Raw genomic sequence first — 26,440 nt, 5'->3', positions numbered from 1 at the left:
GTCCGGTGTTGTTGTAGAACTAAGCTCGTGACAGTATAAAAAGTATTGAATGATATGATTTGAGTTACTCCATCTCCACCCGCCATGTATATGCAGCCGAGTCAAATGTTAGCATATTGTGGCGCCCTTACTCAGTGGACAACTTATACTTGTGGATCTATACCTATAGGTACACACACACTAATAAAACGATTTACGGCCGAAATACATTTCTGAAAAGTTGGCCATAAAGCAAAACGTCGTAGGTACAGTCCTACAAACTTATCTAAAGAACGGTAAAAAATGGAACTACGAACTACCATATGGACGCCATTTTAAAAATGTCTGATTCTGTCCAGTTGCGAGTCTTGAATGGGTAGTTTTCGACAGTGGCTCCCCCATCCATTCTTTAGATAAGTTTGTAGGTCTGTATCTACATATTATACAAGCATTATTTAAATACGGTATGAAGGTGCTAATTTTACAAACTAAAACTTAAAAAATTAAAGCTGTCGTTATATATACATTTTTAATTATTTAAATAAATTATTCATTTGAAATACAAAAATAAAAGCGTCTTTCACCGGGATCCTTGATCAAATCGTTTTTGATAGTTTTTTCAATGTTAACTGCTGAGTGGTTCTTGTCACGTGTCGTTTGTTGAATATTGTATAATCGAGGTTTTCATGACTAGATATTATTTAAAGTGTCTAAAGACGGTATATCGAAAAGTATTTTTTTGGCCGTCCACCGGAAAAAAATGAGTTGAAAATCGAAATTGAGACACAGTTTAAAAATGTAATTATAACAAAATGTCGTATATGAAACAGTCGTCTAGTGAGGTATAAGAATAATTGACATATTATATTATTTACTGTTGTCCATTATTAAGAATATTATAAGAACAGTTCAAATTAGTTTTATGTATACAAATTACTCAATTTAATAGTATGTATATGTGTGCGAAGGCTTTGAATGTGAAGCGATTACCGTATATTGCTGTAATTTTCGGACTTTTTTGTAGTCGTGGATATTTTTCTCTTATTATGTCGCAATTATTACTATTATTAGAACATGTATCGATTATCAGGTGTTTATGTCAAATAACTATTAAATAATCAACACCTCCTTAATAAATTAATAATGATGGATCCAGTCATATTATTGATATATTTTAACGTAGTGTTGCGCAATCACGTAATTATTAAATGTTAATACACACTAGAAAAAAATGCGGCAGTTTCAAAGTAGGTAATCAGAATTTACTCTGTTTCCACTATGACTAAGGGCATATCAAAGATGGGCCCCTGTTGTCCGCGTAAAACACTTCACCGTGGCACAGTTCGCCGTGAGCTTTCTTATCGGAAAGAGATGACAGTATTCCATACGGTCTCCAATTTTATCAGATTCAATATGAACATTAATTCAATTTTAATAGCTGATTTTGGCAAAATTCATGAATTCAAGAATGAAAATCTAACCTAACCTAACAAATAATCCAGTATATCGGCTATTTTCAAAATGTCTTTGCTGCTGGCTTCCTGTAAAGTGTAAATCGACAAGAACCGTGTTTTATTTAGAAATGAATTTTATGTCAGTACTATACGACCCAAAGAGGTTCGACGGTTTTTAATATACAGCCATATATTTCCGATACAAAATTTCACGGTGAAGTGTGATACGGCGAACTGCATACTTACAAGTTTACGGACACGGTTGTCCGCAGTCGCGAGTTGTCGACCTCTACTATAAAAATACTGTACAGTCGTTAAAAGGAACCTTCACCCAACAGCAGCAATTATTATACCCCGATAAAACACGATGTTGTAAATTTTAAGTGATAACTCGGACAACAGTTTTATCTGTAACCAGAGTGTTAAAATAAATTGGTCAAACAATGATTTCACGTTGTCCCATCCTATACGGGAAATGATCTGTATCCAATTATGTTTAAAACGCAGGTAATTATCCAACTGAACAATGATGACGTAGGTATCGTATATTTGCGGAAATCTACACATGTAACCAATTTCCTGGTCAAGGTCGATTTTTATAACATTGTACAACGTAACCGAAAATCGTTAACTGTGGAAAAATTGAGTTTATTTGAATTTCTATGTCACGAGAAACCACTCGCACAGCAGAAAAGAAAACGCGAAGGAAAATCAGAAGGTAACATGTTAATAACTGAGAGTGGGTGGGTTATGTTTCAGTATAAACGAGGGGAGTAGTATCGATCGCTTTGCCACCGCCGCGGCTGGCGATATGCAACATTTGGCCTACTAAATAACTTAACTGCAATCTTGACTTATGACCCACCAAATAGGTCACTGAATCAAAACACAACGAACTAATCGATATTAAATTAATAATATATGGTATAATTGTAATCAATTTAATCATCTTAAGAAACAACCAGACGAATTTATCACTGCGATTGTGATAGTATAAGTATACCTATAAGCGCGTTGAATTCAAATTGCCATGATTTATTAAGATTTCGAATATCCTCTTCTGACGCACATAAGAATTAATCGAGTCGCCCCAGACAACAGGGTACACTTTGAAAAGCTCTGGTCCTACACATACAGTACACTTTTTATAGCTGGGTTTTCTTTTGATGTTTACGATATTTTACGAAATATAATTTGATTTGTAGGGAGATTGGAAACACGCAGACGCGGAGAAAAGAAATTTGAAATGTTACAATGTCATATTAAATCGTTATTTTTTTTTAAGAAGCCGTGAAGGCGCCCGTGAAGTATTTTCATTGGGTGAATACCTACCACTGGTTTTATACACTGTTTACCCTATATTTAGATGTATTGAGTGAAACGAAATGAATAACGCCTGCACACGTGCATGGATTTTCTTGCAGCAATAGTGTGTATTTTAAGCCATCGCGATAATAACTGCTTACACGTAAAAGTGCTGACGGTCTCGCCAATCTCATTCTACAAGATTAAGTGAGACGCGATGTTATCATTTTATAATACTATTTGACAGGTCGTGAAAATCTGTCAACCTCAAAATGAGTCTGTGGGCTGTAGTTCGTTTTTTACCGGCAGGTTCGCCACTATCGTTCTACTGCACAGGCGCAGATATAGAAGAATAAATCCGTTAAAATTCAGAAGTTTCCGAACTTTTTTGATTCATGTATGCAATCTTGCAACTTGAATGATAATATATGTTTACACGTGCATTTTCTTGTTATGGCCGAGATAATGCGTACTGTCAGCAGTAAATACATGCACGCGTAAACGGGGAATAGCGCACCTAAACAATTGTGCCGATTTTAAAATCAAAGTTAGTAACGTAAATTTAAGAAAATTCATTATGACATGGAATAATTTACACAGTTTAAGTTAAAGGTCTCTTAAGTCTCAACTAACATGACCATTTTAGACCGTGATAATAATTGATAATGATACCTATGGATATTGTTTTTTTTATGGAGATTTAAAGAATGACATGAAAAGTTGGGCTCCCCACTGAATGGTAAAATAAGCTAAGAATATTTTCGAACGATTAGATGAAACAATTAAATTCAATATTGTTAATTAAAGTAGGTTCTTCTCAATTGATTAAGATCGCGTAGCGTGAATTTTCTTCGTCGAAATGAGAACAAACGTTTTGAAAATCCAAGGTTGGTCAGTGAAATCAACCGTATCTCACTTGACATAGAAAATGATTTCAAATATTTACCCACAAGTATAAAATAATAATACGTAATTTTGCGGCATGTGCGACATAACAGGTAAACATCAAGCTAAGAAAATTATCCAGTACGAGAAGCTGGCGTTTTATATGACAATGCCGATAAAAAGCAATTGCCTTTTTGTATATCGTAAACTAAAGGAAATCATAGGATATATTGTAGAGACATAATTATCAATATACCAAATGTCAAGTAATCAATACTAGTTAGATTATATAATGTTTGAGGCTTTCACGGTTGTTTTGTATGGTAGTAAATTCTTGGGTTTTCACCGTGTCTCCTTCTTCCTTCTTTACATACACTACATTTCATCATAAAACATATCTCTTGATAATGGCCTCTGCAACGAGCCCGAAACGTCGAGTAAAGAAGGAAGAAGGAGACACGGTGAAAACCCAAGAATATACTACGATACTAGTTAGATTAGTTAATTGTTATCTTGATGTAAACAAAACATTTTACTTTTGAGAAATCGTTAAAGATATTAACAATATAATTACAATACAATATACATAGAGCGGATTTAATCATTCTTTGAATTGAACTGTGAAAACAGTTGAACTGATTGACACATTAGTTAGAAAGATTCTGCGGTGAGTCAGGGCAGAAATCTGATTCTCCATATTCGTAAAACTCCTGACAGTAAACTGGGCAGACCATGTCCAATACCGTAAAAAATGTCTTTGTTGGAAACCCTGGAGAAATGACATTAGTCAGGAAGCCAAGAATGCGGCGGGAGAAGTGGGTGAAGACGACGATAAGTTGAAAGGCTACAGAAGATTGTGTTGGGTGGATGAAAAAGCAGTGATGGAGACCAAGGCTCGAGTTGAACCATCAGAAGATGAATAAAGAGTTAAATATTATATAAAATTATTGTCCAGAAGTAGTAATGTACGAAAATGATTAACGCCGCACCGGGGCGAAATAAATCAGACTTTACAAGGTTTTTGTTTATCCAACGTTTACCTTTGTCTAAAAGACACTCTTTATCATATTGGCCACAACATCCACAATAATATCAAGCTACCAACAAAAATATTACGTAATAATTAATATAACACAACACGGTTGTTCAGAGTGATAAATGTGATAATATTTTGTTTTGATATTAATTTGATTACATTTGTGTGCCGTAAAAACATGCGCAGGGGGAGAGATCTCGTGAAATGTGAAATGGATACTCCTCCACAAGGACAAAAAGAATTAACGACGAAAAATCGATCTCATTTTTTTACGTATCATAACATACCTTTTGTTGCCAATATTTAATTTTCCTTTGTGGTACGAACTCTATCCCATAACTATCTAACTAGACCCTATATAAGTTTGAATAACACAACGATTTAGATTTTTTCGAGAGCCTTACCATATTATATATATATCAGTGGCGAAGGGTGGGGGTAGTCTGTTAATATCTGCAATAAATAGTGCACATTAAACTTTGTCAGTCATACGTAGGTATTTGTTTTCATTGAAATATAGCTACAATTTACAGATGGTGTTAGTAAGTTTTTAAAATTTAATGAAACCCTGCGAAACCAAGCCATAATAGATAACAGTCAGAAAATACTCGTTTATCTATAAAATAACTAAAATTATGCAATTAAATCATACATAACTTTGTATATTTTATAGAGAGAATAATATTTTTTTATCTATTCTAGTTTGGTTGAGGCAGAGCTTAATGATTTTTTAAAAAAAAGAACCAACAATATGTGTAATATGTATTTTTAATCCAACGAAAACAAATAAGTATGAATGAAAAAGTGTGCACAATTTTGTCGTATCGCCCAAAATATACCAAAACTATTATGGTTTGGTTGGGCAGGGTTTAATTAATTTTTAAAAACTAACCAACATCATCTGTAAATTGTATTCTTAGTTTAATGAAAACAAATAAATATGGCTGACAAAGTTTAATGTGTACTATTTATGGCGTATCTTGATAGCCTACCTCCACCCTTCGCTACTGATATATATTTATACAAGACAACAGCGGTTCGTGTAAAGTAAATAGATAATAAATAACTTGTAACCTAATAGGTTGAGCAAGTGGCTGACATCCATCTCGTAAAATTTGTATTTACACCACTCTGTGCCTGTGGAGGCCCATATTATTAGGTTCCTATTAGGATCGGACATGGTCGAGAATATATTAGGAGTCCGGAAGACCATTCCAACCTTAGACTATAGATACAACTGTTAAAAATTATTATGTCTGCATTCTGTATATCAAATTATATGAACAAGATAACAGCCGAATTTGTGTTGTGAAATCAGATTTCATTTTCAGTACCAAGACGAACAATTTTGTATCTATTTTCTCTTGCTGTCCTCCAATTTAATTTCAAAAGACCCGATGTCAAAATTAAATGTAATTCATTGAGGGAGGATAATATACACTCCAGGGTACATTTCAGAAACCTACGCAGAAGATTGCGTCATGTTTAAAATAACTGTGCTGAAATAATAAACATCGTCTGAGACATTATTGTTTTCTCGGCTGTATTTTGAGAAGTGTTGGGTAAATATGGCAGTTTACTTTTCACTTTTATTATTTTATGAACAACCAAACCGTGCGCACGTGCCAAATAACCGAATGTGGTTCGCAAGCCGCAGATTGCCGGAACCTGTCCCTGTGGCATCAGTATTTAATGTCAGTGAACTTAGCCAAAAAGTCAAATTTGAACAAATATTGGTCAAATAATTTGTGAAAGAAGTGTGAATATCGATTACAATAATTTAGCAGCGTAGGCCAGTGTAGGTTTCCATTGTGAGTTATTTACGCCTGAAAATGTACTAGATAGCTGATAGATCAAGCAAGCTGCTGTTAAAACAGTAAATTTATATGAATGTATGATAATATTTGCCTTGGTATATCGACTTGTAAAAGTCGACAAAAATGTAAGATTGATGATTTGCATGTGTGGTGTTTGAGGCGCATGTTAAGGACTATACGAACGGCAAAGAGGACCAATGTAATATCTTATCCGTTTCGGAAGAAATGAATGTGAAAGTGTATATAAAATATGTCTCCAGAGTTTTTCAGGGGAAAACAATCATTTGGAACGGCTCATTGCCAGCAGGTCGATGAAGAGGAGGGCAGTCGCCTACAACCCTACACGATGGTCCGATCAATTGGAAGGACTTTACGGGATTCTAAAGCTATGCCGGTGGATCGCTGAAGAGACAACATTAGGCAATTTAAAAGAAGTCACGTCAAGTATATTAACATTATTAATTGAATTTGCGTTTCGTTAGATAACTCCATTATAACAGTTTCAGTAAATTGTTTTACAAAACAATCATTCCAGGCAGGTAAGTAAGACACAATCGTTATATTATTAAAACAACCTAGCATGCCTTTTCTTTATCGAAAATGGAACAAATTCTTATCAGCTGCCTTAATCTAGATAGGAAAATAATCAAACCAAAAGCGGCACGGTACAATTTTCACGTCAAACCAAAGTTCGCACGGAGTATAGGTAGTTATTTTTATTCTATGCAGGAAATTGGCGCTAAAATGTAAACTGCATGGGAAAATAAATGTGTGCGGATAATGATTATTACAACGGGCAACTCGGTACAATGACTCTCACTTGTTACAAGAATATGCAATGCAATCACAATTGAATAATTGCTACCTTCATCAACCAGCGATTCAACATAAATACTACCTAATCAAGGAAATCAATTCTTTCAAATATTTATTATGCATGTGTTGCAGTGACGAAGACTCCATACTAGGCGATTACTTAAACTATTTGAAGCCTGCATTCTTAAGAAAAATATTTTTAAATTGCATATAGACATATCGTCACCTCAATACTACAACTAGATAACTTCATTTTCACTGTTTTTGACTTAGCTATTGACTATGATTCTACATTTCCTTCTCTATAAAATGACACAACTGGGTAAGTCAGAAGTTAATGGGAATTGTATTAATTTGGTGTTTGAAAATATTAGATAACTTTAAAACCATAAATGCATTAAATAAATAAAATAATAAATCAACAATAATTTTTCATACAATCCCAGATTTATGTTAATCAAGTAAAGTTTAAATTTCATTTTCCCAACGATGACCAAATCAGAGTAAAGACATCTAGTTGTAGTATCGAGGTGACGATATTTAAGTATATTATAATCACTTGATTATTTTATATTCTATAAAAATAATTTAATTTAATTAGATATCGTATAATATGTTGGAATATATGTATTAAACAGATTATAAAACAATCTGCAAAGGTTTAAAAAAAATATATCACAGTGCGCCATCTGCCTTGGCGTGAATAAATGTCGGATTATTTCTGGAGGAAATGTGATATTTTTTTCGTATGGACTTAACGTCGTGTAACCTCAGTCAGTCTATCGAATTGTATGAAATATGGTAGGCTGCTGTAACAGAGCCTAAAACCTCTTCTTGTCATGACTTTGTCCAACATAATGAATAATTAGATAATTAAAAAAAAATAATTTCTATTGCGTTTAGTCGCATATTAATTAATATAGATTGTTTTTAAAAATAAAAATAAATTTTATCTAATGATTTTTGATGTGTATAAATGTTTTGAAAAATACGTAATTTACTCGTAACTCATCGTCTAATTTTATGTTGTCAGTGAGTTTCTGAAATTTCATTGAATTGGTGTATCGTTGTTATTAGTTAGTCGTAATATCGTATCGAATCATTTTCTTATTTCCAGTAAGTATACCTGAGTACCTGACGAGTGTGCTCTTTTTCTAAGAACCCCACAGGCTACCTCTTTACAAAAGTCTCCCTTTGCCACTGATGTGTTGATATATCAAACATATAAATTTACATTAAGAAATAAGCTCGACCAAAGCAACAGGTCGTTAAGAAAATAATTAACATGCGGAATTTGTGATAAAAAGACAAATCCGTTTTCTACAAACGCACTGGTATAAAGTATAAACAACTCCACGCGTGTATTAAAAGATTTTTTTGTTAATATATCGATCATTTGATCCCGTGTTAATATTGGTCAAATAACAAACCACCCTGAATCATATCGGTCTTAATCAGGCGTGTCACGAGGCGAAATAGGTGACAAGAGATGTCTGCAGTTTTTTTATTCCAGCAGGGCTATTCTAGCATAAAATCAATAAAAAATTGATAAATATGATAATATCGAGGGTATACTGACAGAAAGCATTAAGTCATTAAAACAAGTTCTGAGATAATCGCATTAATAGCTAAATTTTTCTTTCAAAGCTTTCTCCCACGTAGAATGTTTTATGTCTTATATATTTTTTTTCTACATTATAAAGAATAACCTTTTTGGCATACAAAACATAAGATTTGATGTTGATAAGTTGTATGGATATTTTTTTAAAAATGTAAATGTAAGTGACCGCTGACATAATGCATTCTGTCAGTAACTATTTGCTAACTTTGACATATTATTAGATAAATGACAATGCATTATTGTTATATTTATTTATGTTAATGATTAGATTGGTACATAATAATACAAATAAAAATAATATTTTTAGTGAAAATAACTTTATTTATTTCAAATTAGAGAAATATAGAAAAAATACAATGAAAATAATAATAAATCACAATAATTTTTAAACAGATTTTTTTTAGAATTAAATTATTTACCGTAAACTACAATAATATTTCTCTGAAGTGTATGCAGATTGGATAGTATGCTACATATTACGACTAGCCTTAATTCTGATTGACATTCTTTGCATTTCCTTGCACTTGCACATTGCACTTATTCATGAAAACAATTAGATTAGTATCAGTATTAATATTTAAAAAAAGAATGTTCATTATTATTCGTCGTTTTTGGCATCGGAATAATTTATATCGGGCTCCGGAAGTAAGTCTGGATGGCTGTTATTCTCGGCAGATAATTGTTGAAACCACCAATGAAAAATGTCCAGTATTACACTTTTTTCACACAAATCCTTTTTTTTGGCACAACTTATTTTTAATGGATTTTTATATTATAATTGTGGAATGTTTTCGATTTCTACAAAACAAATTTGGTTGATACGCGAAGCATTTCTAATTTTTAAAACGTTTATTGTTTCGTACACATCACTAAAATTATATTTATATTGAATGGTAAATGGTTTTTCCTTTTCATATTTAAGACATTTCATTTTTAGCCAATTTACGCCAAGTTTTTATTTTTTATTAACTGATTCGATAAAAATTTGAGGTCATAAAAGTCAGTATATTTTAGCTCGCTTGCTTCGTATGGTTTCTTTTTCGAAATAAAACGAGACATTCAAAAATCATTTAGTCATTGGCACAATAAATCGACGAAAACTTTTGCCTGTTTTCTATGGCACTATGCATAGAATCGCATTCCATAGATTCAAGAAAAGAGCAGATACTTGCAAATTTCTATTATGGCCTCCGCATGTATCGGAGAAGAAAGATATTTCAGTTACATTCGATGGAAGCTGCTTGAGATACCACATGAGACTACTTTCTATTTCGCAACTCCCTCGTTTTCCATTTATTTCGGTCCAAGCCAAACAAAATCCTTTATTCGGCTTTGGACCTTCGTAAATAGTTAAGTTAAACATATTTAATTTTCTTTTATAATAGAGCAGTGAAACCTCTGTGGATGGTATATGTAACACACTCTGAAGATCGTATGTTACAGTCATGAATAAGGACTCATTATTAGACATATCGTTATCTTTTTCTTTTTCAGAATGACATTCATTTTTCCTTTTCAAATGACTCTGAAAATCCTCTTCCATATTATGATGTTGTCTTCGGGGCAAATTACTTTGTATTTATTACAAAATGTGCACTGGTCGTTTTTTGGTTTTAAAAACGATAAATTATAATTTTTGCAGAACACTCTATGATAGGTTATCTGTGTCAATGGTGAAACGCCTTTTTCTGTGCAATAGTCTTTACACAGGCTATACATTTTGCAAATTGTTAATTTACTGTCTAAATATTACCTTATATATATAGTCCTTTCTCGTGTAGTGACTCCATAAACGGGAAGGATTCTATGTGAGACTTTATATGGATACTCTCATTGCTTGTTTTGTGAATAGGGGGATGTTTACCTCTACGATCGTGTAACGTAAACTGTACTCCCACGTTTTCTTGTTCTTTAAATGCGTGAATTACTGATCTATTTGAAATGTGTAAAGTACTCTAAAAAAAAAATTTCAGACTCTGACTTTTTGTCCACTCTTGAAAAAGAAATAACTCTTTAGTTTTGTCTGGATTTCCTTTTTTCATTCCTTGGTTTTCTATCAACGGGAATTTCAATCTCAACATTTTTTAGAATGTAATCTTTTTTGCGATCATAAGAACAACTCCAACACATCTTTAATATATTATGTTTTGCTCTTTGAGACGAAGCCATTCTAATAAATTCTTCAAATGGTTAAATGTATTGTTTCACTAATCACTAAAGACAGAAGAATTAAAATTGCAAAGGTATGGCCTATGCCCTATGGTGACATCTATTGACAAAATTTGTACTGACAAAATGCATTATGTCACACTTAATGCATATGCCATGTTACAAGTCCTGTATGTTGTACACACAGAACGCATTATAGGTCATATAATGCTTTCTGTCAGTATAAAAAAATAACAATATGACTTAATGCAGTTTCTATTTTCTTACCAGTATATCCTATGACTAAGTGCGTTTTACCAGAACGTAGAGCGTAAAATTCTAAGAATTTTGGCATTTAAAACAGAAAAACAGCAAAAACTCACTTAATGCGTTCTGCAAGTATACCCTCGATATTATGTCTTCCATGCAGTTAATTATCCCGTGAAGCAAACCGTCCGGCGTGATGTTTTATTAGTAATTTATTTTATTGTATAAAATTGTTTATGTTTTTGTTAGTATTATTATTTTCTTCTTCTCTCTTGTAAGAGTGACATTTGTTATAATTTAAATCTCATGTTGCGAACGTCCTGAATTTTGATTTGTTATGTCCACAATGTTTTGTTTTCTTAAATAAATAAAAAATAAATAAAACTATCGCTCTAAAAGTTAACATGGCCAAGAGAGGTGCTGTTAAAACATAGCACTTTTTGACAGTTCAGACGGTTGACTTATTGTAACAATTAACCGCCTTAAGGATATACCTCAGTTGAGGCATGGTCTAAAAAGATCGTGGCTAGGCTATGCGCGGATTGTGCAAATGACGCGTGCCGGACGAAATATAATTTGTCATATAAATCCAACATGCGTCCATTTAATGTTATGTGTATTGTTCTATTAGTAACAATAATAATATATTCATTGACATGTTTTCTTTTTCAAGTAAATGGGTAACGTTCTTTAGTTATCTTTACACGATTTAAGAATTAATACCCCTGTCGCCATCACGAAACAAATTGACGTGTTCACAGCTCGACGTTCGCTCTCCGATTGCCAGCGAGTCCAAAATTTCGTCGCACCTATAGTTGAAAATTATTTGCCGTTTCACTGAAGTACCGTCTTAATACATAAATATGATAAACTACCCTCGACAGCCGCCGATAGCAGCTTTTTGTATAGAATATATGCGCTGGGTGGATTTTATTGAACACAGTTTTTAAAAGTCTCGCAGGAGAAGTGCATTTTTTTTAAAAACAATAGTGAATATCTGGTATTAGTAATACGTGCATAGCTGGAAAATTCACATCGCTTTAACATGCATGCGAAAATGACCTACATTTTAATATTCGTTTTGAAAATATTACGACTTCAAAGATTTAATGCCAGCATAAATATAATTATTATTGTATTGCAGACCGTAAAATAATTAACAATAACGAGACCGAAGAGTTTGGAGCAATACTTTCTTCGGAATATATAATTTTATTTTAATCGATTCCGTCTGACTAACGATATTAAATTCGCTAGACAAAAAAAAGTTAGCGTGCAGAAAATATATTTTTACGACGTCAAAAAACACGATTTGAACGAACTAAAATAGGTTTAAGCGATTTTATTATACAATAATTTATGTACTTGCGCATTTCTTATATTTTATATACAATAACACGAGGCGATGGGGCAATATATAAGAAATGAAAAAATCCGACAGAATAATGTATTGTTGCTGAATAATTTATACCCTCTATTATACTCCATCAAAATCTCCCAACAAGTAACTATTTCCATACAGTGTGTGTATACACAGCAATAAATAAATAATGTAGTCGTATATCATACACATTGACATAATAATGTAATGGGCATTATCTGTCCGGTAATTTGTAAGAAAACGCTAGTACGAAGGAAAATTATACGAAACCACTAGGCCGATTCACAGATGACAGAAATTTCATCGATCAGCAAAGAGGCTTTGCCGAAGCAGTAATTTGTTACGTTATGGTATGTTACTAAAAAGTATTAGAAATACTCAATGAACATGCACATATCGTGGGGTACTTATATAATAATACAACGGATTATGTATATATATAAATATAAATAATATGTATGTTAGAAAACAAATTCAAGGCCATCCGATGTATAGAACATGCACATAAAGCACAAAGAAATTAGCATTATGCCTGATTTTAGAGGGCATGTAAAACTTCAAATTGCAATTATTATAGATTTCGAGACTTACCAACTTTTAGCAGTAACCGCACTATATAATTATTGCATTATTTTGTAACGCATATCCATATGGTGTATTATTGCTATCAGGGCACACGCAAAATCGAGTTTTACATTTGGTTGACTTTAGAATAAAACAATACTACACTTAAATATTGTTTTTTTTTTTTTTTGCAATGCCATGTCCATTATATTAGTATATTTACTTAGGTAATTAAGCGGAGCTTTATTGGATGATTATTACAATTGATGATTAAAACAGAAGAAGACAAAACAGAACATGACAAAACAGAACAACAATAAATATAACTATGACATTTCAGGAAAAATATAAATTTAATATTGAAATTGTCCTATCTCTATTATGTTGATAGATTTTTAATAGCAGAAATTTTCAATAGGCCATAATAAATCAAATTATACACCTAATTTCTGCATTTATATTCACTAGAAAGCCTCAAATAAACTTAACTCGGTGTTGCCGGCAAGCTTAGGATGGGTTTGGGTCGAAATCCCGAAAAATAATTAAGAAAGATAAAAAAATGCTTTTTTGTCTCTTCTGAAAAAAATTGCGCAATCGTAACTCTTACCTTGAATTGAGCAATTTTTAAAAAATGTATGATTTTTTGACTCTCTTGTAAAATATGCGCAATTCAAAATAAGTGTTACGATTGCGCAATTTTTTACAAGAGACAAAAACCATTTTTTTCGTGATTTTTGATTTCGTTCGGCACCCCGATTATTATTAGCTAGCTAATATTGCTTCATACAGGTCGCCTTGAAGTTATAACGAAAAAGCATGAAACACTTAGTAATAGAGTGGCAATAGTCGTGCATGATTATCAAAATCAAACAGATAAATTGAGGTATTTACACCAAATGGCCAACATGCAGTGATTACATTATACAATTTTATATACTCTATATATATATAAAAAATGCATTATTTTCAAAATAACGGTATTGTAAAAAAAATTAAAGTATATAATATTATACCTTAATAATTTCACTTAAAAATTGTTATTAGTAATATTAAATATTTATATAATATATTATATAATAAATATTTCGTTTAAAATTTAATTAATAAATAGATTCCACAAAAAATAATGTTTCATTTTTCCCCTGGCTGTTCTGTTTTGTCTTGTTCTGTTTTGCTTGTTATGCTTCAAGGGTTCCGCCCTACGAGTAATAATATAAAGAGAGTAGGTTTTGTACAGCAAAATGAAGCCGTGTTTCTTGCGTATAACGCACAGTAGAACCTCAATTTTATTGTTATTAACTTAACTATGAAACGTTATACCATCATGTAGCTTCTCAGTACTGCTACCTACTAAATTTAAACACAACATAGTTAGCCATAAATGTTTTACTAAATAAACTCAAAATAATTACAAGATAAAAAGAACTTTTTATATACCTACAAGGTTTTTAAATTTTCTGTTGAATTATTATGCTCAATATGCTCAAACTTGTACTTGATATGAAGTAAATAAAAAACAAACAAACAAATATAGAATACTGAAATGTCATCTTGACATTTAATTTTGATTTTCATAGTGACGCACGTATATATTAATAATTTAGTTGCTAGGACCACCCCCTTAGCAACAAATAATAGTCTTTTACTTTTTACGGATTTTTCTGAAATAACTTTCCACACAAAACAGAATTAACTGAAAATGAATTCAATTCTGCTTAAAGATGGGTAAAAGTATTGAAAGAATGCATTGGCATCGTGTTCTGATATACTTATTCCAAAAGTTTCAAATGTCTAGTTAGTCTAGATTGCAAGATTTGTACTGGACAAACAACCACCGGACAAACAAGCATACGAGCTAATAAAAACGTTGTAATAATTAAGTACCACTAACTTTATATTTAACACAAAAATAATACATTTAAGCAACACGTGTTCACAGTTTTTAAATAACTTTAGTCATCCAAATCGATATTATATATGTATTATATATTTAACGACGACGTGAACAAAAATATTTAATTCATCCGTAGAAATTATATCTTACTCTAACTCTAACGCATATTACAGAGATATAAGCATGCCGAATGCTTTCTCACTCGCACTTATAGATCGTTTTATACTTATAGAAGGTTTTAGAATCACTGCTCTAATAGCCCACAATGAATTCATTTTGCTATAGAGTTGTATATATATTACATAGAACACGTAAAATAAGTACCGAAATAAAACGGAACATGCAAAATGTTCGCCCTAGTATTGAATCCATCGTACACTACGATTTACCAATTCGCCTGTTTAGTTAAATGCACGACTAAAATGCTTTTACTTTTGTCTTTGAAAAAAAATGATCGCTGTGCTGCTAAAAGGGATATTAAATACACGTTGTTCACAACATTCGCAACGACCATTATCGTGTCTGCCATCACCATTCACTAAAAGTTCAAGGTTTGAAATAATTTACGCTATTTAAAAGATTAACTATCTACCTAACTGTAATAAACTTAACTCCAAAGCGATAACATTTTACTAGGTCTTCAATATTTTACGGCGCACTATACTACTAATTACAATGATAACAATTAAATTTGCATAAAGCATGTAATAGTAACTGTAAGTTTCTGAATTAATTATAGTAGGTATATGCACCAAAACCGCTGAAATTGAATCTATGTTTATAATAAAGCTAGATATGTTGTATGTTGGGTTGGAATGACTGTAGGATCCGAGGGCGTGAATATATTCAACATAGTTATATTATCATTTTGTAGTTTCCTTTTGACACGACACAAAGTGAGTGAAAAGAAAAGAATGTTGAGACCAAAACATTGTAGGAAATATTGATAAAACTGACAAGACCGGGTGCTGGATTCGAAACCGTATACAAAATAATAGAGACGCACTTCCTTTTGTGATTCGTCTACTTGAGGCTATACACGAAAAGTCTCACCTCTCACTCCTTACTTCGGTCAGTTGATTGGCACTGGATGCGTGGCTTAGATTCATCTACACAATGACAGGCGAAGTTTATTTTGTCATTTGTTGATACCATGGTATACACGAAGAATCATGGTGTTATGCAGGAAGTCATCGTGGCTCGCACTCCTTAACTCCGTAAGAGGTTTTCCAGATGACGCGTGTCTCGCCGCGATACGGCCCGAGTGCATGTGGACAGTTCAATGAGGTCATCTGTACCTCAACCGCGCGCAAGTGACTCGCGGCGATTACATGTGGACGGCTCAATGCGGTCACATGTACCAGGAATGTACGCGAGTCAAATCGCGAGATCTGGACATGGCTAACGTTGTATCTGAGGGGCACCGTGCATGTGCCTCAGATTCGCCTATATAATACGATATATACGGTTTATTTTGTGATTCGTCTACCTGAGTCGTCTTCGTCTATACGACTATAAATAAAAAGAATTTCAAGTTAAACACATTTATATTTTTATAAAAATCGATGTTTTTTTAAAATTAATTTAAAAAATTATTAAAACTATGAATTAGTCAAAAATCTTTACGAAGAAAAATTGAAAACTTAATAAACTAAATTTTAATAATAAATATGACCATAAAAATAAGTTATAATAAGATGGGGACGTAAACAAAATTCACATTTTATATCATTTTTCTTAAATTGTACCTAGGTTTGTTTATCTTTGGCTTAAAATAAAAAAAAAATCTTTTTAATATTTTCAGATACATATTTATTAATTAATTGCAAATTACAATCTTCGTATTTTTCCGTTACGCCTCTTTAAAATGGGGTGTATTCGAATGATATCTAGAAAAGGAATGCTAGATTTTCAAATCTTGTGAATAAAATTCGCGAAATAAAAAAAATGTTGAATTGAAAACTCACATTAGCTTCAAAATATTACCGTATGCAATACACTGTATTGAATAAGAAATATCAGTAAAATACAAATCAATCACGCTGTTAAACGATCAGCACTTCAGATAAATTAATGTTTTCCTCCATCATAATAATTTTCTTTTCAGATTTTATTAGCAGATTGTGCCTGGCACTGTGACTGACGTCATCGAGACACTTATGTAAATCGTTTCTTGGCATTAACATACAAATTTAATTTCATTTCATATTCAAACCGTTATACTCCAGTGAAAAAATAAATTGCGAGTTAGTATAAGAGAGTAACGATTTTTCCACTGTCGCGCTGTACGCAGTGGACGTTACGCATCTGGTAATGCGAATAAAATAAAAATGTCTTCAGCATTATGTCTGCTCAAAACTTTGCGTGACTAGACTACGGCATAATTAGTCTTTCCTTACGGAAAATTCTTAAATAAAAAAAAATCTCAACTATAAAATATATGGTGACCATTCGTCCTTTATTTTAGGGGTTTTTTTATTTATAAACTTGGTACGTTTCTTTCAATACCCAACTTTTTTCAATCATTTACATTACAAATTGAAAAATGTTACAAGATTATAACAAATAACTACAAGATAAAAATAACTTTTTATATAAGTACAACATTTTTAAATTTTCTGTTGAATCATATAAACTTGACTTGCTAGCTTAAACGATCAAAAAAAAATTTACTTGATAGAAATAATATTGATATGTCATTTTGACACTCATATTGATTTCCATAGTAACGCACGTATATATTAATAATTTAGTTGCTAGGACCCACCAATAATAGTGGATTGGATTACGGATTTATTCCGAAATAACTTTTCATACAAAACAGAATTAACTGAAATAGAATTCAATTCTACTTAAAGATGGCTAAAAAGTATTAAAACAATGCATTGGCATCGTGTTCTGATATATTCTAAAAGTTTCAAATGTCCAGCTAGTCGGGAAGTTAGTTAAAAATCGATTGCAAGATTTGTACTGGACAAACAACCACCGGACAAACAAGAATACGAGCTAAGAAAAGCGTGGTAAAATACTCTCCATAGATTGTTTGGTATGGAGAAAAAAACCTATCAAGCCCTACAGGGAAAATTTTCCATTTGCTGCTTATGACTTATAAATAAGTACCCCTAAATCATTGATGGCCATATAGACAATTTGATAGACCACTAAATACAGAAGAGAGTATTTACAACAGGCTGTCTTCAAATAAAACAATTTGTTTGAAAAAAGTATGAGTACGCGACAATCATTTTTAAATTATTGTTCTATATATGGATATATTATAACCTTTTTTTTCATTATATAATATTTACACTTCCTACGGTACCCAATTAGTTGGATTGCAATAACTTGCTCTCTTATTTTTTATCCAGGCAATTATACAGAAATGATAACATCAATTTTCATAACCTTACTATTCTATAACAATGGCGGCGACCTGCACAACTTATCTTGACCTAAATCAACGCGCAGGAAACAACTCACAACATCCACTATTTTTGTCAAGAAAATATTATAATATGGTCACCGTAGCTATCGAGCTTATTCATGTCCATGGATACCCATCAGGATTTGGAATTCTGGGATATAGAATTTAAGGTTGTATGATTTTCATAATTCAATTAATCAAGTCTGTCTAAGAGACGGCCGCAAGTTTACAAGCGATTCCACCCGATTTCTCGATCCTAAAATACCAGAATTGAAAAGATAGAATCCCGGGATTTTGTCGTTAAATCAACTACAGATGTATGATTTAGAGAAAGTGGTAAGTTCATAAATAATAAAAATATATCTGAATGTAATATAGATATATTATATAATATTATGTGCCTTCTAATTTCAAAGAAATACTTACAGGATTTTAAAAATATTATACAGAGATAACAGAAAATTTCATTTAAATAAATATAATCATTATAGTAAAATTTTTACTGAATGTCGATTTGTTACGTGGTTTTATTCGACAGAAAATTCATTTAGCATGAGAAAAAAAGATATAAATTGTTATTAGTGTTTGTGTACGTCGGGATCATGAGATTCTAAAAATGTTGATAACATAATTCCATCCCTAATGATCTTAATGATGACGTTTAAACAATACAAATCAAACATTTATTATTCCATAATGATGATGAACTTATGACAGCTGAGGTATAAAAGTTTCCTTGCATAGACAATGTTTTGTTTTTTATGTCAATGAAAAGCTGCAGGAAGTATTTAGAGAAGCTTTCATAAAAATTTAGCTGTCACGTAAAAAAAGCTTGCGTCTACGTCGTCAGGTCTAAAATATAACAAAATCGTTTGCCAATTTTCAACGAAAACTCGCTATTTCGCTGAATGGTGTAATTCTATTTATATCGGAAGTGGTTAAATAAACAAAACTACGTATTTCGACTATTTTCTGTAATAGCAGTAGGATTAATTAGACAATTTATTGTGTATACCTACTTGATAAAAAAAAAAAAAAAAAGAATGCCGTTCCTCACAATGCCGGTTAATAATGCTAAAATCAAAGAGTGTGGACTATAAACTAGTGGATACATAGGTACATATAAATTTGTTGTATTAGTGTGGTTAAATAGGTTTGAATAGGAAGACACGGAAAAAAATCATACGTTTGGAATTGAAAAATGGTGGCTACAAACAAGATGGCTACCTGTTTTGACATTTAGCTATAATGTACCTATATAGTTATTTAGATTTTTTGTTATCGGCAATATAAATATGTTCTATTATAAAAAATATGGTGCACCGTAAAAAAAACAATCTTATGACACGTTTTTAACATACTTACAGCTAATTTAATAGTTAGCTTTAGTACCCCCTTTTCAGGTTAGCTTGCATATATTTCAGATCTGTTTTTGTATAACAAGGTTTTCTAGTATTGCTTAAAATACTATATAGAGATGCACTAATATGGATATATAAACAATTTAAAGGATATTCACTAAATTGCGAAAACTGCATTTACGTACACTTTTACGGCAATCTGATAGTGATCGAAAATAGATTTTATCATCAGTGTCAGACTTTTTATATGTGGGAGATAAGCGTATTATTGAAATACGTGTAAATATGATGACGATAATATCATATTTCGATTTGGATAAGTACATAATAATGAAAACATACCCAAAACAAAGCGAATACGCCCAGAAATCCGCCGAACATAAAATACACCAAAATAGAACTAAAAATGCAAACGAATACTGAACTCGGTGTGTATTTTCCGATTACATGATCACATTCTTAGCAGATAAAATTTTCAGTTCATGAAAATGACTTTCGTTCAGTAGCGACTCGAGAATGTGTGCATCTAAAAATACAAGATGAGAAGTGAAAATCATAATACACAACTTATTTACACAACACTCTAAACAACATTGTTTCTAATAGATTATAATACTTAGTACCGGTATAAAGTGTCAGTATTCACCTAATCACTTTAATGATGTTACAGTTTTATGTCACTACTTCTTGATGTATTATATGTATATTAATATTACGATTTTAATGGACCTACCTAGTTGCTTACTTTACAACATAAAGATAGAATCAATAAGAACCTAATTATTTTTGTGAATATAAACATGAATAATATGATGATTGTTTCATTCTGTAATACGTGAATAATGCGGTTAGAATAAACGAATTACTCCAAGCTAGTTAGACGATGGTTGTATCTTGCATCCTTTCCCATTGCATCAGTGTCGGATTAACAAAACAAGATTTTTGTTAATTACGAAATCACAGAAAAAAATAATAACTGAGGTAGCATTCACTTGGTAGAATTCTATTTTACAGATGATATAATACAAATTATATTAAATTGTACACATATATCGAAGAAGGGAGAATCGCTGGACAAATCTAGTCATCCAGTGGTACCTAAGAGGAACAAAAGGTCCGCAAGGTAGACCTAGAGGCCGCTGGATCTATGAAATGATTAAGTTCTGCGGAGGTACGTGGCATCGCAACGCACAGGACCGAGGGAAGTGGAATCAGATTGGAGAGGCCTTCATCCAGCAGTGGATGGATTCAGACTGATGATGATTATATTAAATTTTAAGGACTGGTTTTTTCTTCTATATTTCTTTCTTCTTTTGAGCATGTCCGATCCTAATCGGCTCATTTCGATATTAGGTTCATACTCTGACTCCAAACACACAAATTGAAAAACAATAATTATGTGTATTAATGCTATTGACCGAAGGTACTTGATGGAATCCATTATAACAATATGTGTATTTGTCAGACCCAAGATTCGAATCTAGGACCGACGACATTATAAGTTTTTATATAGGCATTCAAAAGATTTAAGTTGCCACATTATTGACTACAAAAATACACAATATATTTCTTTCCTTTACAGATAATTAGAAATTAAATCTTCCAATTAATTTATTACTCGTAGTAAATATTTTAAAAATAATACTAAATTCATAAAAAAACTGAAACAAACCCCAAATGTTTTTACTTTTTACTCACAAATTACTGTAATTAAAGATAGAAAATTCACAAAGTAACTAAGATACTGTACGGTAAGAACTTCTTATTCTGCATTATACAGATACCAATTTTACGGTGACCTTTACATAAATAAGAAATCATTCGTTTGAGTCATGTACGTATTTTTCATCGATAAGAAGTAGACACAAGGCGCAAGCAAAAGCATCGATTATTTTGATAAACAAGCAAAACAAATTAATATAACTTATATAGATACTCAGGTACCTCTTTACAATTTGTCTGATAACAGTGATATGATAACATAATGTAAATAGTATTACTTGAAGAGCATTTATCTGGATAATTAAAAGGGTTTTAAAGACAGAAATAAGCCTACAAAACCTTCTTTTACATATTTCACTGACAGTCGATAATAAATGTTTGTGAATGATTTTAAAAAAAATCATAGAACTACAGCCATCTATTTGCAGTCGTGTATAAACAATAATATTATGAAAAATATGGAATATTAAAAAACAATTCCAGGCATATTATAAACACGTAAAAAATAAATAAATTATGTCACTTTCCTGGAATTCTGTATATTAAAATTAAATATAACCATAGAGACCAAAATGCTAGCAGTGAAAATGAAAATACGATTGTGAGGGAAATTCGTTGCCGCCAACGACACCTGTGTATTCGAAGGAAAACAAGCGCGTCGTATCGTTGGAGATACCTGTAATATTAATATCGCGACACCAACGCAATCTAGTGGCAGGTGAACAAAACAACACTAATCAAATTACCACTGACAATAAATATAATTAAGAACCTAGTTACTGTTGAATTTATGGACAACATTTTATCGATCAAACTTTTTAACTGCTTCCGAGTTTAATACTAAATTTTCCACGCCAATTTAGTAATTCTACAATCAATAATTTTGATAATACAGCAATATATACATTGCAATATTCTTACCTTTAGATGTGGAATAATACTGTATAACTTAGTTAGCTTATAATTAACACATTATCGTACAATGGCAAGAGGTTATCTCTCTTTAGCACACACAATAAAATTAATACTGAGATATTTTGCTGGTTGATAAAGTTGATACTATGTAAATATAATAAAACATACCTAATTACTTTATGGAAGCAGAGAATGGCTAAAATGTTGATTAGGTTCATTCATATTTTTAGTTTAACTTGGAAAGATTTTCGGGAAAATATTTTTATAATTATCACGAAGATAAGAGACTTTTCTTGGTGGAGGGGAAACAGCATTTTTGTGTGTGAGTGAATAAAGAAAATATCACTTACGGAAATAATTAAGTGTCTCCCTGATTTGATCGGGAGATAGTTTGAGATCGATGTCGTCGATCTTTAGCGCTGGTGAAGGAATGAACCAATCCTGGTTTTCGTATCCTGAAACAAATATTCTATATTAACTTTTTACACTTACACGAATATAATTTTTATCACACACCGGTCCACAAAAATGATTTTACGCCAACTATGATTTCCAATTATAACTTTTCGCATATCTGATTTATGTGATCAAAATTTCAAATAAAAGTAATTATCTTCAAAAGGACTTCGGTTAAAAAAAAAACAAGGCAAGTAGGCAGGTACGATTGGTACAATGATATTCGTTACAGGTCTAACTATGTAGTACCTACATTACAACCCAATGTGGGCATTGGCCGCCTCCAGATATAATATTCCCTTACTTCTGTCTGCCACAATCTCACTGTCCTGTATTTACACAGTCCAATCACCTCAGTGCAGATCCATCATAGACCGTTCCCATTTCAGTCTAATGAAGAATAGTCTCCTGGGTGTCTTGTAAAATCATTGTAGGGGAATTTTTATATATAATATGAGTGGATAGAAAAAATATTTTTATTATTAATTATTAGGTTACAGTATTATCCATCCGAGGACCAACAAATCAAAGATACAACGCGTACAGTTCGTGGTTATATCTTCCTCGCCACGTGTCATCTTCATTGCATCTGCCAAGACCATTCTGTATATCTTCATTTCTAGTTGCAGCAAGTTAGCATATACAACTTAGGAAGAATGTACTAAATTGTAAATACATGATAAAAGTGATTATTGGTTTACCTGAAAATGCTGTTAGGGAATCTGCCCTAAGTCTGTACTTGGGAATGTTCTCATGCAGCAAACTGATTATTTCCACTTCAGGTAGTTCACCGCCACTGCAAACCTCTGTGAAAAATAAGATAATATCACATACCTAAGTAAGTATATTAAACGTGTAAGAGGTTTTTTCCGATATATTTTTATTTATATGAGTATGTAAACATTCCAAATTCAAAACGCATTATTCTGATATCCACTAATTTTATACAACATTTAAAAAAAAAACAAATGAATGCCGCTTCTTATGTCACTTGCATAAAAAACTACGTAACAGCATAGATCTAAGAATTGTCATCTAACAAAATTGCGTGTGAATTGGGCAAGCTAAATGTTATTAATTTATTTACAGATTAATGCTTAGATAACCATAGACTTCTATTCTACTTTTATTTATTTAAAAAAAATATATTGAGTACATAACAAACGAATTGTTCATTTCAACGCCCACAACATGATTATGTTATATTAAAATCAAAAATTGAAATTTCCACTATACGAATTTTATTTTTCACTACCAAATAGACATTTGCTCCCATAGGGAGCAGTTACGGGTAGCTAGTGATATTATTAAAGTTGCATTTTATCAATACTGTACCTATAATACTTTTAAAATCTTATTAAATCTTGAAAACGTTCTCCATAACTCGATAAGACGAATTCTAAAATTAATGTACATTTATAATATCAATTACAAAAAAAAAACACTATTTCCGCTAAACGAAGCGTGCGGACCTTCACGGTATGGAAATATTTTGAAACTTTCTATCCAAACTCACAATGTATTCAATGAAAAAAAAACGGTACGTATTTCGAATTTGAAATGATAGTGGGATTCGAACCAGTGACCCATAGATCAGGAGCCTATCGCCGCATCGCGTTGATATCTGCTCCGCTAATGTTAAACCGATATGTTAAAAGTTAAACTCTACAATATATGCAAGTACAATAATATCTAAGTATCAACTATAATTTTGATGTATTTTTCATTTTCCAATTCCTATGTTCCTGTGAAACGTTTTTAAAGTGTAAACATGCAGTCTCTCATTAGTATGACGATGAATGTGAATCTGTGCGACGGATGCCTCAAGAGATCTCAACATGGCATACCGCTAAATATCACGCATAAGGATGTATACGGCGGAGCTACGGGATTCTGGCATTACATGAGAAGTCACGTTGTGTCCACATATGCTCGAGCTAAGGAGAGTACCTATATGGTTTAAGAAGAATGAAGACATTCCGACTACCTACTCTACTCATGTATTCTATCTTACAGCCTATATCAAAAACTAGATGTTACAAAGTTTTAAGACTACCACTAGTGTTATAGATAGTGTACTGTACAACACTACTGTCCGACAACAAGAAATCGACGATAACAGGAAGTCGCTGTAGTTACATATAGAAGACTTCTCAGTGACGTGTCTGTCATGTCAGGAACGCTTGCTAGATGCATGTTTAAATAATGTATCTGCTCACTTTTAGACGCGACTCTTTTTCTTCTCCGCAATAAACTAAAAGTTTATTAATAACAATTCTAACATCACTCATGTGGGTCTATTCTATGCTTATCGACCGCTAAAGTGATAAAGTGAAAAATATTATCAAACTTAGGGTAGGTTTGTATCAAAATATTAGCACTTATTGTAACAATTACACGAAGCCGGTTTTTATTGTTGCAATAAGTGCTATATTTTAACAGCGCCTATCTTGCTGCTGTTAAAATATCGCACTTATTGCAACAATAAAAACCGGCTTCGTGTAATTGTTACAATAAGTGCTAATATTTTGATACAAACCTACCCTAAGTTTGATACTATTTATCAATTTAGTGTTCGATAAGTATAGAATAGACCCACTGATCGTTTTAGAGATATTTTTTATTACAAAAACCTTCAAATTACGTAAATTGATAGATCCGTACACCACGTGAGCATTTAAATTTGGGGGCGTTCCTCATTTGAAAACGGAAGTGCGATTAGCTGCTCTGGAGGGGATTGTTAGTTCACAGTTTTAACACGTGGAAAATTTCGACAATATCTACATATACCAATCTAATATGTCTCGTATTAATCGTGAAATTTCATTTATATGAAAAATCCTTATATTATCTTAAGCCTGTATGCTGTCAGTTATTTCGTCCGTGAACCCAGCTGGAGGCGCTGCGAATCTACGGATATCCTGCGTCATATGATTATTATATTACAGGAGTACGTTTGAGCATTGTTTTTCATTGCTCATTTCCCGTCAGAATTGGTACGCGTATGTAGTAAGTACCTGACGTGTAGATCGCTACAGTTAGCGACGGTTAATATGTGACTAAATTTAATCATAGTAAGTGTTGAATTGTGTATAAATTATAATCTATTACCTGTAAGTATCACGCTTTCGAGAGGCGGGGCGCCGAATCTAGACAATTTTTGGGGCAGGGTCGTTATATTAGCAAAATTTATTGCTAATGCTCCACAAACTACACAAATAATTGGTCCCACACAGCTTGTATAAAAAAATGACACCAAAGATGATGCATAAGTTCCACTATGTTATAAGTATCACTTTTCTTTGCAACAATCAACCTTCTAAAATCCTCGAACAGATTACTCAGTTTGTATGAAAATTAGCAGTCTAGAGTTTAGCCCCATCTATATAAAATAA

General features: G+C 32.1%; 1 protein-coding gene across 3 annotated transcripts in view; it reads right to left on the bottom strand.

Annotated features, from left to right (window-relative positions):
• The window catches only part of milt (trafficking kinesin-binding protein milt), a 184,564-nt gene that overhangs the window by 89,757 nt on the left and 68,367 nt on the right, over positions 1 to 26,440 (bottom strand). For 2 of the 3 annotated variants that reach the window (XM_085957531.1, XM_085957530.1), the window contains 2 exons: positions 23,747 to 23,851; positions 22,940 to 23,044 (listed from right to left, as the gene is read on the bottom strand). Coding sequence is in view for 1 of the 3 variants with exons in the window: in XM_085957530.1 (XP_085813656.1) it covers positions 22,940 to 23,044; positions 23,747 to 23,851 (210 nt within the window). In the remaining 2 variants the exon portion in view is untranslated. Of the gene's footprint in view, positions 1 to 20,294; positions 20,352 to 22,939; positions 23,045 to 23,746; positions 23,852 to 26,440 lie in introns of those variants that run through there. The other variant, XM_085957533.1, reaches the window with a different exon arrangement.

This window comes from Rhyacophila brunnea, unplaced genomic scaffold, assembly GCF_057557595.1.
Source record: "Rhyacophila brunnea isolate RB1 unplaced genomic scaffold, BYU_Rbru_1.0 scaffold_7, whole genome shotgun sequence".
Taxonomy (NCBI): domain Eukaryota; kingdom Metazoa; phylum Arthropoda; class Insecta; order Trichoptera; family Rhyacophilidae; genus Rhyacophila; species Rhyacophila brunnea.
This window is presented reverse-complemented; position numbering and strand designations above follow the sequence as displayed.